At 34.8% G+C, this 21,898-nt stretch overlaps 1 protein-coding gene across 1 annotated transcript in view; it reads right to left on the bottom strand.

Annotated features, from left to right (window-relative positions):
- LOC145671147 (potassium/sodium hyperpolarization-activated cyclic nucleotide-gated channel 2-like) overlaps positions 1-21,898 on the bottom strand; it is a 169,344-nt gene that overhangs the window by 138,338 nt on the left and 9,108 nt on the right. The window contains exon 2 of the mRNA XM_081739968.1: positions 9,146-9,377. Coding sequence (XP_081596094.1) covers positions 9,146-9,377 — 232 coding nt within the window. The remainder of the gene's footprint in view (positions 1-9,145; positions 9,378-21,898) is intronic.

Below are 21,898 nucleotides of genomic sequence, written 5' to 3'. Positions count from 1 at the left end.
TTCAAACCACCACGGTGACCACAAAAGCATTTCTCTTGTAGAAATATATGAAAGTAAAGCGCTATATAATACGATTCTTGTAGCATTAAGATAAGAATAGTTGTAGCAATGGTGTGGGGTGACTGATTGCTAATATGCAGAGTAAATAGTAGAAGAATGAAAGGATGTAATAGAATATGAATATTTATCAAGGGATTAAGAGCTTTCGGTGCATAAAGTGCTTATTTGTAGCCGTAGCATAATAGCATGGAAATTAACGACAAATCTTCAAAATAAAAGAAAGCTATATGATGGCCTAGACATTCTCAATCTGCGCATGAACTAATATAGTGCTTAGGCTCTAATGTTTTTGGGGTAATACAATAGTAAAGTAATCCTCCTTAAGTGTATAAATATCTAAAATATCTAGAACATTACAAATTACCATTAATGTATTTCAAGCTAGGAAATACGTCTTATTAACAATTTACGTTTATATACAGTAAGTGTATTACTTATTTTGCCATTTTTCTTTTCACTATTCTACTAAATTTATTAGTAGTTTGCAGTGAGAAACTGCAATATGAAAAAAAATCCCTGAAGCTTCCAATGCCACTCACAGCGCGCCTTTGGACCTGTGACGTCACACCAAAACCCTTTTCTGTGTTGCCCCGACGTAAGCAGCTCATTCTTCCATTGTTTGAAACATTATATCTCCGTAACGAAGAAATATTTTTCTGATATTTTTGGTATGTGGTATATTGAAAACCAGTTCTACACGATGGTGTCTTTAAATTACAACCTTTGGTTAAAACGGAAATGTCCATTACATACTCCTGTTTGCCAAGCAATTTGACTATTATCAAGCAACTATTTTGAACGAAATGAAAAGGCTCTTTATTTAGATAAGCTAGAATAAGTAACGCTGTGGATGAGTGGTTAGAGTTGTGCTTTCCTAATCTAGCGACTCGAGTTCGATTCTGCTTCTAGACGTTTGCACTTTTTACTATGTCTCATTTACAAGGCTGAGTTGCAGTTGGATGCTGCTAAATGAAAGATAATCTCCAGTGGAGAAATTCAGTGATGATGTAATCCTGAGAATAAAGGAAGAAAAATGGATGGAGAAAACGAGTTGCAAAGTTAATTCTGTCAATGGTTCTATATTTGATATTATCCCTTAATCTCTTGCATTTTTAAATTGTGGTTTATTGCCACTATATTCTCCCTCTTTCTCTTTGAATCTCAATGTGTAAATTTTCCCCAAAAAATATACAAACCAGGAACCCTTAGTTATATTTGCACCCTAATGGGAAATATGTTAATACGGATAAGTTCTCCAACTCGTTTGAGTGTTATTGAATTTTGCACTTTAATATTTACAAATAAATTACTGCACACCAATATTTGGCATTTTTCAAAACTCATTTAACGAATAATGAAATCGGACAATTTCTTCTTTCGAAGTATTATTACGTATCAATCAGTGGCACCGGAACCTAGGAGCTCAGGCCCTGTTAGACCCCCAAAATTTTCATCGGGGGTTGGGTTCTTCCATCCTTATTTGCAGTTAGGACCACTGTTAACAGTTTCAAAACTGAGCGCAAAGCTTTGAGTTAGTTTAAAAAATAACCTACCATATATACCGCATAATCTATTCGTATATTATTTCATACGCGGTTATGTATAGTTATTTGAACTAAGTAAACTTGCTTATATAATCCCTCATTTGAGTTAATTATATAAGATTAACTAAGTCCCTCGACTGTTATCTACTCATCGGCGCCTTTGGTGTCCGTATATTTCTTCAAGTGGCTGTGTATAATTTTACGTGTGTATCATACAAAGAAGAATTATTGTGAGTACAAGTATCCAAAGACTCCTTTTTATCATTTCGTCAGCCAGTGTTTCGCTCCACTTCTTCACAAAAGCATTCTTTACGATTTGTGCTTTTAACCCTTTGGGGATCTCATGGTATATACAATTTGTATCATGCGGCGTGTTTCATGGTACATTGCGTTATAACTCCTATTTGAGCTTTTTCGTCCGTTTTTTTTTCAAGTCCAGAGGCATTGCAGAAGACATTACGGATGGTTTCACACCTTCCCGTGTCGAGATATAGGAGGTGATGACGTCATAAGTCTAAAATTTATATTTCCGTGTAATACTTTTTGGGGGGGTTTATGTAAAGTATTTTTGGTGGGCTTATTTTTGCACGTAGAAGATTGAAATTTTGCACAAACATGCAGTCCACCGAGTAATATTTACCAGATTTTTCTTCACATTTCTGCGTTAAAACAGGGGGGATCCAGAGGGTCAAAATGTTGAAAAAAGGGATATTCTTACCCAAAAATCCCGTTTTTCCTCATTTTCCCGTCTTAGATACATGATGGAGACAAGTGAATGGTACCGCCTGAAAGGCAGTTCTATTCTGAAGAGAATGATGTGCGACACATGGCCCTAGGGTAATTAGGGAAGTGTCAGGGAATTTTTATCAAAATATACTTCTGTATAGGGGAATTTTGGACATTTTCGGTACTATTTTTGTGCTGGCTTATTTTTGCACCTAGAAGATTGAAATTGTGCAGAAACATTCAGTCCACCGAGTAGTATTTACCAGATTTTTTTCAGATTTCTGCGTTAAAACAGGGGGTGTCCAGGGGGGCTAAAATTTGAAAAAAGGATATTTAGACGAAAAAAATCCCGTTTTTCCTCATTTTCCCGCCTTAGATACATGATGGAGACACGTGAGTCATACCGTCTGAAAGGCAGTTCCATTCTGAAGAGAATGATGGGCGAAACGTGACCCTAGGGTAATTAGGGATGTATCAGGAAATTTTTTACCTGAGATCATGATGTTTTACGGTAATTTGGGGCATGGTGGAAATTTCTGATAAAATTTCTCCCGCCCTTAGTATTTAAGATAGAAACTTGAAACTTGTCACACACATTCAGTATACCAAGTACTATTTATCAGATTTTTTTTAGATGGCTACGTTCACACAGGGTCGCTTCAGGGGGGCCCAAAGTGCGAGAAAAAAATTCCCTCCGAAATTTTCCCTTTGACATCATTTTTCCCGCTCTTGGTATATGGTATGAGCATGCAAGTGGTATCATTTGAAAGCCAGCTCCATTCTGAAGAGAATGAGGTATGAACCATGATTCTAGGATAAATAGTGACGATGCAGTAGCTGCTTGACTGAAAGTCTAAAAAATAGCCCAAAAACCCCGGATCTCTTAAGGGTTAACAGTTCAGGACAACTTCATGCTGGTGTGCTAGCTACTACCAGGCGTAATTAATCTTGGAGCAGGCGTTAGTTGGGTTGCCTATCTCGCGGACTTTGTACATCAGGAATTTCTGTGGCCCACTGTACATGAACGCACATGAAGCTAACCAAAAATGGTTCGGCTGAAGCAAGGGCTATCTGATTCTTTTCTAAAATGTATATTTAGTTACAACAGCAGAGCGCATGTCAGCTTAATGGTTCCGCGAGAATATGTACAATATGTAAAATTTCATCATTCCTTGCATTCCTTGGGTTGGGCTACAAACTTTTTCAGCAGCCCCTCGTATGGAACTTTCTAAAACCGATAGAAAAAAAAGTTTTCAAAGATCGAATCTATATGTGTATGCCTCCTACTCAACGTGTTGAATTGAATTAAGAGTAACAATCCCAAATGGCACCCAAATAACACGTACTTTAAGATACTTCTGCAGGCAAAAGGGAAATTCCTTCAATATCCGCGTTTGACCTACTTTAAAACTATAATTTATGTTCTTTATGGCCACAAAAGTCGCTGAATTCGTGTGTGGAAGGTTAAATTCAAGTTGTTCGAAACGTGCTTTTAGTTTATAGACAAAATATTTTATCAATAAAGCTTCCATGGGTCTACATCAAGATCAGATTGTGAAGATTATGTCTAGCACACATTTTCTATAGTTGGAACATATCCAAGAAATATTATAGTTTCTATAAAAAGGATAAGCTGCAATCTGTCTGAGAAGAGATAAACATATTAAGAGTGCACAAACAACTGTCATACAATATCTTTAACTAGTAGAAACTGGTTTTGATTCTGACACCAAAAGTAGATACAGGTGATTGCTTACTTACCAGTTATAATTTTGTATACACATGCAGAGTGTTTTACAATACATTGAACAACTTTATTTCATCCTAACAGCAATATAAGTTTAACTTGCAGCTTATAGAAATATATTTTAATGAAGTTTATGTCGATTTTATGATATTTTTAGCTTAAGAGAATTATTTTCTTCAGTTTTCTCGGTGGTTTCGAACAAATTTTCTCAGAGAGAGAAAACACCAAGATCTACATGTAGTATTTACTGTAATACGTAATATCAAAAATTGGACATCATGGCAGAATAATTCTAAACTCATGGGGACATTCTGGCACAATTATTAATTAGTTGATTGATATTTAATGCCCATCTTCAGGAGATATTATGCGTGACAGAACTCAATGTTTCAGTGGGATCCGAACCACCACTTCGATTTGTATGGGTATCTCCACCAGAAACAGAACGAGCAAAGAAAGTATACGCCTCATCCATATTTTTGTTTTTTAAAGTTAACTGATCAATCGATCATATGGCAGTTTCCTAAGCACCTAAGGCTTTTAATCACCCCAATACCAGCTTTTTCGCCTTACCTACAGGAACACCAACACACATGTTCTGGATACTTTAAAGTGAGTGGCCGCGCTTTTCACTTGAACTCAAACCCACGATGTGTTTCGATCGTCAGTCCGACACTTTATACTGTACTCACTCGGCCACGAAGATACACACATTTTATCCTAAGTTACTCCTAAAATTTTTTCAGTGCATGAGTGTTAGTGAAATTTGCCTACTGCTCTTTCTTTTAAGAAGTAATTTGGTTAAAATTAACAAAATTTCACCAGATCAAAGAGCACATTAAGAACTCCGTTTCATACTAGAGCCCTATTTGTTCCAATGTAAACGCTTCATAATACTAGATGTGTATGCAATAGTAAACGTTCTGTAATTAATGCACAACCAGAAGTAAACGATGAAAAGACACACAAAGAAAATGAGCGTAGACTATTAATTTTCAAGAATAATTACAACAGTTTTATTTTCGAATGCTTCTTTTTTTTTAAAAAAAAAATCATAATATTGATATTTCTCAACTTACATTTTTCACGCGTTTGAAAAAAAAAACTGTTCCATTACTAGTAGAACTAACCTAATACAAAGATTTTTGTTATTTTCCCAATATTTCCAATTTTTCCGGAAAAAACGGGAAAAACGGTTTTTTACCAGCAGGTTCAAAATTTCCGGAAATTTTACAACACTATTCTTGTCTTTTATGTATATTATGCGACCAACATATCAATTTTTAACAATAATATAATAATGTTTGGATGTATGTCTGTCGTTAACTTTTTGCATAGAAAAGAGTAACTTTGAGCCACCAAACGTAATACATCAATAGATCTTTAAAAGATCTAATCCTGTACGAAGCTGTTTTTCGATTTTCGGCTCCAGTGAATCCGGTCTTGTGGGTAAATGAATGTCAATTTCTTTCGGTTTCTAAACGCACCCTCTAGTACGTCATGGTTGTGCGCCCTTATTTACGGATGCTCACGAGTCGAGTTGAGTCGAGATTTAAGCTTGTCTTGGCTCGACTCGAGACAATGTCTCCACTGGAAAATATGTTTTTCTCGACTCGACTCGAATTTCGAGTCGAGACGTCTCGAAATTCGAGTCGAAACAAAATATACGAGTTAAAATATACGCACACATCAGCCAGAACATTATGACTCTCTATCTAATTGTCAGTACGTCCACATTTGGCACGGATAATAACGGCGACGTGTCTTGGTATGGACGCAATGATCGTTGGTAGGTCGATGGAGAGAGTTGGCACAACATGTGCACACATAAGTCACCTAATTCCCGTAAACTCCGGGAAGGGGGCGATGTGCTCTGACGTCACGTTCAATCACATCCCAGATTTGTTCCATTGGGTTCGGATCCGGCGAGTTGGCGGCCAGCACATTACTTGGAACTCGCCCTCCTCGCTTCGTCGAACCACTCCATCACACTCCTGGCCTTTTGACATGGTGCATTATCTTGTTGAAAAATACTACTACCGTTGGGAAACATGGTCGTCATGAAGGGGGATACGCAGTCTTCAAGCAGTGTGCGATACGCCTCGGCCGTCATGGTGCCTTGCTCGAGCTCCATAAGACACATGGATGGTCACGTGAATGTTCCCTAGAGCATAATTAAGCCGCCGTCAGGTTGTCTCCGTCCCGCAGTACAAGTGTCAATGAGCTGTTCCCTTGGAACACGACGGATTTGCACCATTCCATCGTCATGATGAAGAAGGTATCGGGATTCATCAGACAATGCAACGCTGTGCTTCTGCGCCAAGCTTCAATGACAATGATCACGTGTTCATTTCAGTTGTAGTTGCCGATGTGTTTCCCTCTATTGTTCACAATCTGCTCCCAACGTTCAAATAGTTGTTGGATGCCTTTCGGAGAAAAATCAGTGGTTTGGATACATAGAAGTCATCAACGAAATTTTGCAGATGCTCCTATTTTTCGAAGAATGTGCTACGGTTTGCATTCAACAAGGATCGGAAAAGATTGTAAGCCACATATGGGGAACACGCTGGATGAGAAAAAACTTACCATTGTAGCTGTTGAATGGCAATGGTTGCCATCTATGCTACATAAGGACTAGCGTTGTCCATTGGATAATGATAACATATTGTTTATTCGCAATTTTTCTTGAAGTGCTGCATGAACACGTTGGAGTTGATCACAGCACACAACAACAATAATAGTACGATTATGGGGTAGAAGTTCAATAATTTCTTTCATGTCCCAGCAGATACACAACATGTCTTTTTGGGATACAAATTCTGTTTGCGATGTGGAGTTGCCTTTTTGTTTGGGCTGACCCACCATTCCTCTGCTTAAGTTTCACTTACAGGCACAATTTCTCGTCTTCGATACAATATGTGAGAGAATGAGCTGAAATTGGCGACAGGTTTCACAATAGTAGATAAGCAAAGAACCACATATGGCAAAACGCTGATTCCTATTGTCTGCACTGAGTGAATGAGGCATCCACGAACTTAGCTTTTGAATCTCTTCCTTTAAAAGTGTCACGTACTAGTTGCCTGTCTACTGCCCATCTCCGTACCCAATTCCCGCGTGCTTTGACGTGGATCTAGTTTACCAAGTCATTCAAGTCGGTTGAAACAGCCTTATCACAGTAGGATCGGCGACCAAACCTGGGGCACCGCTAAGGTTAAAAGGGCCTATTCGGTTGCAATGATGTGAATAGACTTTGGTGGAGATGGCTGAAATTAAGCTGAATAGTGTAGAAGAGATTACGTAAATTCTATAGTCCAAAAGTAAATTGTTCTAAAATTTGTGGAACATAGTCAAAAGACGCACTTAATATTAACATTATTGTCAATAGAAAATCAGTGAAAAACCACTAATTCCTCCACTTATCTCAAAAAGCTAAAGAGGTAGAGGACTGAAATTCAGCTCAAATATAGAAGAGATTATGTAGATTCTATATCCCAAAAGCAAATTGACCTAAAATGGATGGAACATAGTCAAAAAAAAACACAAACAAATCATTAACATTAATATTAATGGAAAATTGGGAAATCAATGAAAAACTTTTTTTTCCCACTTATCTCAAAAACCACAAGAGGGAGATGGCTGAACTTCAGCTCAAGTATAGAACAGGCTATGTAGATTTTACATTCAAAAAAGAAATTGTCCTACAATTGATGGAACATAGTCAAAAAACACACGAAACATTAACATTAATGTCAACGAAAAACCAATGAAAAACAAATAATTCCAACACTTATCACAAAAACCAAAAGAGGGAGATGGCTGAACTTCAGCTCAAGTATAGAACAGGCTATGTAGATTTTACATTCAAAAAAGAAATTGTCCTACAATTGATGGAACATAGTCAAAAAACGCACGAAACATTAACATTAATGTCAACGAAAAACCAATGAAAAACAAATAATTCCAACACTTATCACAAAAACCAAAAGAGGGAGATGGCTGAAATTCAGCTCAAGTATAGAATAGACTATGTGGATTCTACATTCGAAAAGGAATTTGTTCTAAAATGTATGAAACATTGTGAAAAAAAACGCACGAAACATTAACATTAATGTCAATCAAAAATCAATGAAAAACAAATAATTTCTCCATTTATCTCAAGAACCAAAAGAGGGAGATTTGCTGAAATCCAGCTTAAATATAGAACAGACTATCCTGATTCTACATTTTAAAAAGAAATTGTCCTAAAATGGATGAAACATATTCTCAAAACATGAAACATTAACGTTGAAGTCAATGGAAAATCAATGAACAAAAATGAACTGGTTCACATATCTCAAAAACTATAATAAGGATATGTCTAATTGAAAGGTTATTAGAAACACATAATGAAGAGCTTAAAAACGATGTATAACACACAAGGTAAATATGAATGAAACATTGTGAAAAAATCGAGTTGTTTGAGTAAAATCAATAATAAAGTATGTGCATCTTCTTCGAATTTCCAAGGTCGCTCCACTTGAAGGTTACGTGCTTGAAATATCTCACATCTAGATTTGGAACCTCCAATTTTGATTTAGCACGCAACTTGAGTTTTGACCTGATAACGTGACACAGTCTGGTCCTTATGACAAACCGGATAGGCCTTTTCCACTTCGGAACCTGTCAAACCATTTCTCGGTGCTACTCTCAGCAATCGCGTTCCCTCCATACACTGCACAGATTAGTCTGGAAATCTCTGCGGCACTAGAAACTTTGTTGAACTCATACAGGAGAACATATCGGAGATAACCTTCTTTTCAACTTGATACTCTATATTTTAGACTTTGAAAAACAACACCTGTGAACTGTAGCAAAACTACAAATATTGCAACACATTACCAATAACATAGCTACAAGTTGATATATTCCACAGCATGTCATCATCATTGACTTTTGGAAAAAAATCCTGAAAATGAACAGCACGAATTAATGAATATATCCAATATTTAAAACACAAAACACTTCTTCATATTACACCAAGCTAGTAATGTGGTGCATCTTATGAAATAACTTAATATGATATTTTTACCTGAATAAACTGTGCGGATGTATTATATATGGAAAAGATTGAAGATGCCTTTTTCTTTCAAATAAGATCTCTGCGTGACTTCTAAACAATCCTCTAGTTAAGCGGTTTCGTTCTGAAATCGTACATAGCTCCCTAATCTTCAGTTTCAGACTCTGCCACTTTGATCTGCCTTCTGGAAGTAAGACTTCATCTTCAGCTGGAAGTTCACACTCCCTTTCGTGATCAAACCATCCTATCAGTGAATTAGATTATGAATAATCTTTAACAGACAAAATGAATAATTGATCTAAATTAGTGAGAAATTCTGAGGCAATATACTTGTCCTTCACAGGTAGAAGCGATTATTATTTAGAAACTATGGTGGAGTTTAAGGCGATAAGATAATGGCTTCGAACGAGCCCGTTATCATTCTCGGATTATTCTCTTCATCCCTTATATTTCAGTTAAAAAACAAACTATTTCCTGAGCAAAACAGTATATTCACATTTTTAAAAACTACATACGTGTGACAGCTTCGCCAACTAACACTTCGGCTTCATCAGACACTATCTGTCTTCATCAGGATAGTGTCTGATGAAGCCAAAGTGTTAGTTGGGGAAACTGTCATGCGTATGTAATTTTTAAATGTGAATATATTGTTTCGATCAGCAAATAGTTTCTTTGTATTTAATTATATACCAAGTAAAGCTTCTACTTATGGCAAATATTAGATTTCAGGTTTAAGAGAGCTGAAATTATTAATGCTAGTTGGGAGCAGAAACTAACGAAACTGAGCTATGTCTAGTAAATTTTTACACATGAGAGTTCATAATTAAACCTTATTAAATTTTAATTTTAAAAAATCAATTGTGGAGGCGTTCAGACCTAAACTATTGTTTCCTTTTCTATACAAAAGTGGTTTCTTAAAGAAATGTATAATTGTTTCCACCATCACTACTACCACAAATCCCAGAAAATTATATTTTCAAGGCCATTCTCCACAAAGTTTTCCAACCAAAAATAGTCCAGTCAATATGTATATACACGAGCAAAAATGCATTCACACTTCCAATTTTCATATCCTGCAACGTTAGACAACCAATAATACTCTTAAGGTTCGCTGGTTGAGAACTACATAAGGCGTTCTATAAGTGCACTAATTTGTTCGAAATATGTCAATGTAGCAAACTTCAAAGAAATAGAAAAATATCCATACTTCTGCGACGAATAAAAAATTGGTTAGAATACACCGTTTATTATCTACAGAGCGATTGATTTCATGAGAGAGTTACAAAGAAATTTTATTTAACCTTAGACATACCAAGGAAAAATCAATGTTGTTCAAACATTCATTTCATTTCAAAGGTTACAGTATTTTGCAAAATCTCTGAATGTTTTACATTATTCGTTTTAACGTTCCCTTCAGTTTTGTTAGTTATCAGTTTTAATATCTTAACTATATATAAAACTATTACCTGACCAGGATATTAGTGCGGTTTTTCGTGGAGGGCGCTAGTGTAGTGTTTACATCAGTTTCTAGGTAAGCGCGGTGGGACAGGGGAACGGAGAGCGTCACTCTGCAGTGTATCCAACGATTTTCAAAAGTTGCAGTTTACATGTTATAAGTAGCCTAATCTGTTTCGCTTAATAAAGAACTCCATAAATTATATAGTTGTTATTGAATGCAGTAATGGTTATCCTGCAGTAATGCAGATGTATTGTGGATAATGGCATATGCATGGAAATTAACAATTTAAGAACAAGATAGCATACTAGTGAGTTTCTACCGTATATTAAGCAGATTATATATTTTAAAAAATGATTACATTTTATTTGATTTCATTATAAAACAGTAGAAACCTGTAAAACTCAGTAATAAGATGTAATGACTAAAATATTAATTATGGGTTGGTAGCTTAGATACTTGCGCAATATCTTGTAACTGTAAGTTTAAATCAAGTTAAGGCTCGCGATGCTTGTATTTGTTTTAATGTAGGTCTATCGATTGACAACTAAATTATTTTCTTGAGTTGTAGCCAAGAAAGAATTCCGATACGTTTCCACTCGAGAACTGTGGAAGTTCTCTTCGGTGGTCTATTGGCTAGCGCATGTGTCTTTGTTGTACGTGGTTCTGTGAGAGCCCAACAATTAATTTTACAATCTTTCACTTTCATTAATCATCTGTCTCCTCTAGCATAAAGAGCATAATCATGGGACGTTTAACTAAAGAAATTTCATTTCATCTTTTCGATGAATGTGAACCCTTTGGGAGAAAAGGAAGTGAAGAAGAAATTTTCCTTAATTTTTTAAAGGGCTACGGGATTGGATAGCTTGTCTTTCGGGATTGCCTTGTAAAACCTGATTACAATGTATCTTTCTTTTAGGATTATAATCGTAATCCAGCCTTTTGGTAAATGTGAAATAAAAGTATCGATAAAACATCAGCGTATGGGTAATGTAAGCATAAATATCATTGGTTCAATGCACAATAAATTCACAAGTTTTATTTATGAGTATAGAAATTTCCTTTGAACTCCCTCTGAATTTCTTTCAGACCCTAGGTCTCTTGTGACAAAGAATTAGTTCTATTATCTCATACACAATATAATTATTTCAGAATTATTTCATACACAATATAATTTTGAAACTTGGGAGCCTAGTGTTGTCTTTGTGTCTGTAATACGTAACCATTTGTCGATTGACTTCAGAAGACTGAGTCTAGCCCGTGAGTATAAGTTGCATATAGTTCAAACATATCAGATGTACGGTCTTGTTTAACAAATCCTGTGTACACATATGAAATTCAAAGACAAAGGTAATCAATCGTCTTTAAACAGCTGTATTTTTATTTCAAGTGTAAGTACTAAAATGTGCTACGTAGATTTCCGGCCAATTGTTTCATCGCTGGTATCTTTGAGCAATGAGATAGCAGTGGAAGACAAACTTCGTTCTTCTAACTTGATATTTTGAAAAAAAGTGGTTTTGTTACTTAAATACATATCTATTCACTCTAATCAATTTCAAAAGTACCATTAACTTTATAATAACATAATGAATGTAAGAGTTACCCTGAAAATGTATTTTGTATTTCTTTTTTAATATGAAATTCATTTTTTCTGAATTTCACGAGCTATAAGAAATCAATTGTCAGGCTCCCCACTTTAAATTTTAATCGCTCCCCTACCGCCTCAATGTAACATTGGGTTGATTTCTTTTAAATATTTTTTTTTTCAAAATATGATAGAAATACTGGATTTTTAAATTACCAAACCATGCTAAATAATGACAGGTTAGACAGGCACGTAGCCAGGATTTCGTAATAGGGGGGGGGTTCGAAACATGAAATACTGTGGTTATCACACCAGAGTTCGATTATTCTAAACTATTTTACTGGTAACATACATTGGTTCGTTTAGTCAGGATTTCGTAATGAAGGGGGGAGGGATTTGACATGAAATATTGTTATCACATCAGGGGCTTGATCAATTTAAACTATTTTAATAGCAACATATATTAGTTTATTAAGACTTTAAAATTAGGACATGTTAGTAAGTATTTTAGTAACAAACTACGTATAAAGAAAAAATGAAATGAAATCTTTGAGTTTTACGTCCCACGCTTATGCCGGTTAGGCTAAAGACGGTGATGATGATAGATGAATGAAAGGGTGGGATGAAGAAAGTGGGAGGAAACGGGAGAACCCCGAGAAAACCCACGAGCACGGTGTTTGTCCACCACAAAGTCCACACGGCGCGAGCTGGTATCGAACCAGGGATCCCAAACACCGGAGGTGAACGCTCTACCACTGAGCCACCGCGCGCCCCCCAAAGAAAGAGATTTAAAAAAATATTTTACCATATCTACGTTCCTTCTTCTGTTCATCTTTTTCATTATGACCTCAACAATTAAAAAAAGTACGTATCCAATAATGTCTTGTAAAATATTTTATAATATCTGGGTTCCTTTCTCTGTTGAATCAAATGTTACTAGAACTTTCTTTCCACATAACGTTTTGTTTTTATTATTCTGTCAACTGCTGTCTGTTCCAAATTACAAGTTAAAGGAACAGTAGAAAACTGTTTCTGAAATAAAATGTTTGATACTGCAGAGAAGCGATAACGACAAATTATTTTTATTTTTAGCTTTTGTATTTTTAACCTGATTCTTCCTATTTCTTGTTTCTTTTTGTTTCATTCTTCCTTATTTCTTTTATTTCTGGTCTCGAAGGGGGGTCCGGACCCCCCGGACCCACCCCTTGGCTACGTGCCTGGGTTAAATATAAGAGAAAGTTATCTTTATCTACCTTCTTAATTAGGGGCGGATCCAAATCTCCTTCGGAGGCGATTAGATTATTAGTTTCTCTCTCACCAGTCTTTTGCAGCACATCCGAAAATGATCTCAATGCAAATTTGTTACTGAAGGTACTGTCAATCGATCGATCACATGGTCCAAATTGGTAGCAATTTCGAAGACGCCTTATCTCAAAACTACACAATAGAACTTGCTTTAAACAATGAAAGCGCAGTTGCCAAAGTATAACTTTGATTCACAAAGATGAACTTCGAGGTTTCGTTAACAGATGAATTAGGAATTCCTTACACTCTAATGCTACGAAGTCCTCAGTGTTCCTTTGTACAACACTGAGGTTAGTTTATTCGCAAGTTATTGTCATATTAATATGGAGGGTGTATGTACTTTTTTTTTTGCAGTCCCTTAAAATGTTCTGAAAATAAATTCCATAACTTTTGAAATTGTGTTTGTCTTAACTTGAACATATGCTTGAAGTGGTTTATTATGAACAGGGCAAAAACAACTGTGATAGATTAATTACAAGTGATCCGGTTAGAAACACTGTTGTTTGTATTTTAGTTCCAAAATCGGCCGCCCGCACTCGTTCGCTGGTGGACTAATACATGAGCTGACATAAATTATTGAGCACTTTCACTAGGGCTACAATGATTAAATTTGGCATGATTGTAGCTTTCCGGAACTAACCGACAGGAAAATTGCTAAAAGTGAATATTTTTAATTTTTAGGGGGTCTAAAGAGGGGATGAAGAATTTCCCCATGTTATTTAAATGGGCCTTTTAATCTCATATTTTAGGTACTTAGAATTGGAATAAAAACTTGAAATTCGGTATGCTTGTACGTTTTCGTTAGCACTATCTAAGTAAGTCAGTAAAAATAAAAAATACAACTTTAGAGTGGTTTTATAGAGAACTGAAAAATCTTTCCCATGTTATTTATATGGAACACCTTTTACACCCCCAAATTATTAGGCACTTCCTGTAGGGTTACAATGATTAAATTTGACATGATTGTAGCTTTTCGGGACTAACCAACAGAAAAACTGCCAAAAGTGAATATTTTTAATTTTTAGGGGATCTAAAGGAGAGGTGAAGAAATTCCCCATGTTATTTAAATGGACCTATTTTTGGACTTATAATCTCATATTTTAGGTACTTGGAATTAAATAAAAACTTGAAATTCGGTATTCTTATACGTTTTCGTTAGCGTTAACTAAGTAAATCGCTAAAAATAAAAATTTCCAACCGTAGAGTGGTTTTATGGGGACCTGAAAAATCTTCCCCATGTTATTTATACGGGACATCTTCTGCGCCTCAAAATGTTTAGGGACTTCCGGCAGGACTAAAATGATGAAATTTCGTAAGAGTGTAGCCTTCCAGGACTAACGTACAGGAAAATTTCCAAAAGTGAATATTTTTATTTTTAAGGGATCTAAAGGGGGATGAAGAAATCCCCATGTTATTTAAAATGGGCGTTTTCTTAGGATACAAAATCTTATCTTTTAGATAGTTGAAAAAGGAAAAAACTTGAAATTTGGTAGACTTGTGGATTTAAAAGGTGCGAGGCCGTAGGCCGAGTAAACGTGGAGATCAGGGGGCGAAGCCCCTAGCTGTGCCAAATTCAGGAAATGTGATTAAAGAGCAAATGCACAAAATTTACTCTTGATGCAAAGACTGATAACTAAGAGATGCGAGGCCGTCGGCCGCCAGCTAGCCAAAGCTTAATCTCTACAAAAACTTTATGAAAAATACCAGGTCGAGGTATTTTGACCTCCATCTTTGTTTTGCGAGAATATTTTTTTACCAGGAAAACCATCCTATCTTTTATTTTTTTAAAATGTATTATTATTATTTTTCATTTACACATTAAAGCAAACAAGAATATTTTTGGTGTTATATTACTGGTTTCCAGTGTGCTCGGAAACGAAACAGAAAAGAAAAAGAAATACAACGGAAAAAGAAAAAGAAAGAACCTAAGAAAGTAAAAACAAGATGTGCAGTGCGTCAGTTCAATTTGCGAAAACCATTGCATCATATATTTTAAATATGACAAATAGTCATATTTTGTGTGCACATAACATGAGTTTGTGTAATTTAATCTCCAATTAATAATAAACAAGCATATATTTATTAGAAGTATATACGATATCAAAATAATACGAGTTATCTCTTGTAATACGCCGTAATATATCATTCACTATCCCTTGCTATATTCTAAGTAATCCAGAACTGTAATTTCGTAAAGAAGAATAAAGAAAAATGAACTAAAACATAATCAAATACGAATATCGATAAATGTTTCGGATAATATTCCAATTGGAGATATCTCAACTCTATCGGTTAATTTGTTCATAATTCTTACATCTCATCCCTAAATGGAGAACGAGTAAGAAGTCATCATACACCCTGCAAGAACAAATTAAATTTAAAAGTATTGACTAAGAGCGGATTTGAACCTAAGACCACCGAATTTCTAACATACAACCACAGCACCTACACTATAATTTCACTACTGCCGTAGTCTCACAACTTGAGAGTTCTGTTATGAAATAATGGTCGGAGAGAGAAAGAACGGAAAAGAAACTTTGATTTTAAAAGAATAATAGAAATAAATAAACAGAAACTTTCGTTTTGCCGAATGAAAGTTTAATTGGCCAAGTCTCGGTTAACTCAACCCTTTTGAAGAAATTTTGAGTGTGACACAATATTTCTTTTCTACCATAGAAACCTGTGTATCTTGGTAGGTATTTAATTAATTACGCTGAAATTTAAAAGAAGCGTCGTGTGTGGTAAAATAATACAGTACTATCTGTCAAAAAGATGTTTGTCGCGGGTCTGCATTGTTTAAACCTTCCTGGAATCTGTTATGAACAATCAGTCCATACAATACGCATCCATTCGTAATTTAGTTATGTTTAACAACACTATTTAAATAGTAAATATGAATGAAATAGTTATTTACATTTATTTTAATGTTGCAGTTTAGACTAGCTGTAAAAATTTAAAAAATCAGAACAATCTTCATACTTAGCACTTAACGTTAATAAAACAAAAGTTTTACAACTAGTCCGTGATATCATGTTTGATACAGAAAATTCTTCTGTGTGTCGTTGGGTGAACCATTAGGTGTCTTCCGTTCGAATCTCCGCCACAGCTCTTGATTCCTTTTTTCTAATGCTTGTTAAAAAGCACATACAAAGGCAACATTTCAACAATTTAAATTTGGAGTTGACCACGTGATCCGTGTGCTTCAATACTAGTCGAACAAACGTTTGTTTACTGGCGGACATAAGTCCTTGACCAGGTATGGGGAATGCTTTGATAGCAAATGCAGAATATGAGAATTAAAAATCTGCCATATATATAGTTAGGTGTGGATAAGATACAAAATTGAGAACCAAAGGTTTTAGAACAACTCAAGTTATTAATATAAACTCTCCAAAGATTATTTAATTACATCATCTTAAAAGAAATACGAGAGACCTTCCGAAACAAAGAAAAATAACGTAGAACTTTGTAACCGGAGGCAAAGAAACCTAACGTGAACACACTAAGGACAAATCTTTTATTGTATAGTGATCGTGGTTCAGTGGTCAGCTAGTAATGTAAAGGTCGTCGGATCGGATAAACGGAGGGCAAGTATTTCTTTTTACTTTAGAATTTTTGGTGGCGATTGATTGGCGATGACACGATTTCTTTACTTTCAGATTTTGAATGCTCGGATATTTCGATACTAGAACTACAAAATCTTCTAGTATAATAATAGTAATAATTATTATAATTATCATCACTTAGAAGATTAAAAGTTAGGAGCTTATTATCGCTGAGGTCATACAATTACAAGCAGAAACATGACATTTGGCAAGAATATTGCGGTTTTGTTTAGTGTTCTTTTCTCAAACAAAACAAACAAAATCGAGACGAGAATGAACATTATACTTTCGAGATGGGACAAGGCTAACTCAAATTATCGTCTTGCTTTAGAGGCGAGAAACGAGACGAGACGAAAGTGTCGTAAATACTTCTCGTCTTATCTTGATTCCCCAAAATAGTGTATGTCCATTCTTTAAGTAACAAGTGCTCGGTAGACTGAATCTTAAACGCTATTTTGTTACTTTGTATTTCTGAGCTTATCAAATTATGGTCTGAGTGGGTATTTTTGTAGCAAAGAACTTACAATTACTTGTGCATATCATAAAAGTTAGTTTATTATATACCTTATTTTTCAGTGATATTCAGTTATTTCTATTACAGTTATTTTTCTTAAACGTACAATAGAATACTTTCTACATGAAATTTTAGTGGAACGGTTTCGTTTAAAATCTGGATAGCTGAAGAGGTGTGTTCTGGAGGTCCAGACCCTCTCCACAAAATCCCGTGGTTAGCTCTAAATCAAAATGATTGAAGTGTTGCCTTTCATTTATGACTCTTTTCTTTAACAAGCATTAGAAAAAAGAATCATAAACCAGAAGTGGCAGAGATTCGAACCCAAGGCACCTAATGGCTATTTCAGTGGTTAAGTAAGATATCCACTTCCCCAACAATACACAACAGAAGTTTCTGTATCAAACATAATATCTGGGACTAGTTGTAATACTTTTCTTGTATCAACGTTAAGTGCTAGGCTATGAAGATTTGTTCTGATTTCTTTTTTATCTTATTACAGCTTGTGTGAACTACAACAGTAAAATACATGTAAATATCTATTTTATTCATATTTCCTACTTGAAAAGCTTTGTTAAACAATTAAATTACGAATGGATGCGTAGTGTATGGACTGATTGTTCATAACAGTGATTCCAAGAAGGGCTAAACAATGTAGACCCGCGACAAAAAAATCTCTTCACAGATAATAATGAATTATGTTACCACTCAAGACGCTTCTTTTAGATTTCAGCGTAATTAATCGCATACCTACAAAGACTCACAGGTTTCTATCATAGAAAAGAAATATTGTGTTACACTCAAGATTTCTTCAAAAGGGTTAACTTAACCGAGACTTGGCTTCTTAAACCTTCATTCGGCAAAACGAAAGTTTCTGTTTATCTCTGTTGTTTTTTTTAAATGAAACTTTTGTTTCCATTTTTTCTCCCTCCGACCATCATTTCTCCCTCCCTCCGACACTACTCTCAAGTTAGGAGACTACGGCAGTAGTGAAAGATTAGTCGAAGTATCATAGGAACCAGGTTAGAAATCGTGGGGTCACAGGTTCAAATCCACTCTAAATCAATTTACTTTTAAAATTAATTTGTTCTTGCAAGTAATATGATAACTTCTCCTTACTCAAAGTTCTCCAACTACAGATGAGATGCAAGAATTATACACATGTTAACCGAGACAAAGAGAGAGTGGAGACATCTCAATTGAAATATTATCCGAAACATTCATCGATATTCATATTTGATTGTGTTTTAGTTCATTTTTGTTTATTCTTCTTCACGAAATTAGTTCTCGATTATTTAGAACATAGCAAGGGACAGTGAATGATATATTACGGCGTATTACAAGAGAGAACTTGTATAATTTTGATATCGTATATGCTTCTAATAAAAACATGCGTGTGTCATTAATTGGAGATTAAATTACACAAATTCATGTTATGTGCACACAAAATATTACTATTTGTCATGTTTGAAACACGTAACATGTTTTCTACTAATGCAATGGTTTTCGAAAATTGAACTGACACACACTGCATATTTTATTTTTAACTTCTTAGATTGTCTTCCTTTTTCTTTCTCGTTTTTTTCACTTTCCGAATACACTGGAAACTAGTAATATAACTTCAGAAAATATTCTTGTTTGCTTTAATGTGTATTGAAAAATAATAATAATAATACATTTAAAAAATAAGAACTAAGATGGTTTTGCTGATAAAAAATATTCTCGCAAAACAAAGTAGGAATCAAATCACCTTGACCTGATATTCTTTCATAAAGTTTTACTAGAGATTAAAACTGATAAGTGACGAAACTGAAGATAACGTTAAAACGAATAATGTAAAATATTCAGAGATTTTACAAAATACTGTAACGTGTGAAATAAAATGAATGTTTGACCAACATTGATTTTTCCTTGGTATGTCTAAGGTTAGATAAGATTTCTTTGTAACTTTTTTATGATATCAATCGCTTTGTAGATCAATCGCTCTACCTGATTTTTTATTCGTTGGAGGGGCATGGATACTTTTCATTTTTTTGCTGTTTGCTACACTGACATATTTCAAACAAACTAGAGCACTTGTAGAATGCCTTGTGTTGTTCTCAACCAACCAACCTTAAGAGTATTGTTGGTTGTCTAACGTTGCAGGATGTGAAAATTGGAAGTGTGAATGCACTTTTGCTCGTGCACATTCATTAACCCGAAAAAAAAATCGTAACAAGCTGAAATTTTGCACAATCTTTGGGAAGGTGTATATAACAACATACTAAAGGTCCTAAAAAATCCGATGACCGGCAAGGGCGTTGATTTCTCTGTAAGTTTGGGGAGGGGGCATTCAGATGCAGAAGGCATATATGAGGATTTTAAGACAAATTGCACTAACATTATGCCAAATATTGTATATTCACAAATACAATAAGTAGTCTCACATGGATTTTGGGGGGCTGGGCTTCCCTGGCCTCTCAGGATCGGCGCCCTTGATGACGGGTTTGGCCGCCAGATTGGAAAATTGCTTCCAAACCGCCTTTTTTCTTAAAAAAAAAGTAATAATTGGTTCTCACTTTAATAGCTATAACTCACGTTGTATCTGCACTATTTATATTATTTTTACTTCATTAAAATAACAAAGGATTAGGCTTAGAGACCATGCATCACATTTACCAATTTACTGCATATGTGGGAAGTAACGGAGGGATTTCTTTTTAAAAATCAATAAAATTCTTCTTCTTCCGGTTAGTTTTCCTATATATTAACCCAGAAAAAATATATAACAAGCTAAGGAAAGGTGTATATATAACATATTAAAAGTCCTGAAATACCCGGTGACGGGTTTGGCCGCCATATTGGAAAATGGCTCCTAAATAATGGTTTTTAAAGATAATAACTGTTTTTCACTTTAATAGCTATAACTCAAAGTTGTATTTGCACTATTGATGTTATTTTTACTTCATTTTAATAACAAAGAACTACGCTTACAGACACTTACCAGTCTACTACATATGCGGAAAGTAACGGAGGGATTTTTTTTTTAATTCTCACACTTTACCTTCTTCTGATTATTATTTTCTTAATCAGTTGGCAATCTCGTCTTGTGAGAGTAGCAATTAAACTTACATTAAAGACAACATAATACGCAAAATATAGCTTCCAAGATTCATTGGGATCATAATGATAGAAAAGAAATGACCAATATTTATAAACAGGACCGACCTTATAAGGGACATCACCCGATTGTCCGGCTCCGATTTCAATGATTTTTTTTTTTTTTTTTGCTGATAGAGGACATGTATGTATTATTTGTGATGACAGATATTTTTATAATTTTGCATGTGCGTTTTCTATTTTTTATAATTTTTAAGAGTTGTGATATGCTTATTAGAGATTATTGTAGAAGTTCCTTACTACCCTTTGTAAACCGAGCATTAGTGAAAAAATAACCATGTAGATACATTAAAGGCCTAGGGGAAGTATTATGGTAGGTATGACTATGGCGGCAGCCATCTAGAAATCCGCCAAGTCTAGAATTGAATTAAGGTCAAGTTTTTTTTTTTTTTTTTTTTTTAAATGGGAATAGGGTAATATGATACATAACTTCGAGCTAGAATTTAATCAGGAAGACAATGGTGAAGTTAGTTTTAAGGTTCGCCCATTTGGGGAAGAGTTATAGGATATTAATTATTTATACTTACTACGTGCGTAAGTCCCTTACCTCTGCTTCTAACCCTCGTATTAATGATAATAAGTGGATAAAAGCTTCGGTAATACATGTTATGCCTAGAGAGAAGTGATACGATAAGGGTATCCTTGACGGCAGCCATCTTGAAATCCGCATTTTGAATTAAAGTGAAGTTTGAAAAATGAAAACCATAGCACGTGACACCTCATTTTAATAGTAAATTTTCCCAAATTGGCAACACTCCTAATTTTCACCGTATGTTTTAAGATTCCAACTGGCACTTTGCAATTGTTGCCATGGTTCATATATTTTTTTAAAATTTATTACATACGCATTTTTAAAAGTTGCGATTTGTCCGTTTGTGAATAGTGTTGGGATAAGCATCCAGCAATCTTTCTGAATTTTGAAGACTTACAATATAATCATAGTAGTAATTATCATTAAAAATCACTATTTGGCGGCCAATTTCCAATATGGCGTCCAAACCCGTCACCGCATATTTCAGGAGTCTCTTTATGTTGTTATATTCACCTTCCCAAAGGTATGTGAAAATTTCAGCTTGTTATGATTTTTTCTGGGCTAATATATATATATATATATATATATATATATATATATATATATATATAT

The sequence above is a fragment of the Thermobia domestica genome, chromosome 15 (genome assembly GCF_964235325.1).
Source record: "Thermobia domestica chromosome 15, izTheDome1.hap1.1, whole genome shotgun sequence".
In the NCBI taxonomy this organism is placed as follows: Eukaryota; Metazoa; Arthropoda; class Insecta; order Zygentoma; family Lepismatidae; genus Thermobia; species Thermobia domestica.
This window is presented reverse-complemented; position numbering and strand designations above follow the sequence as displayed.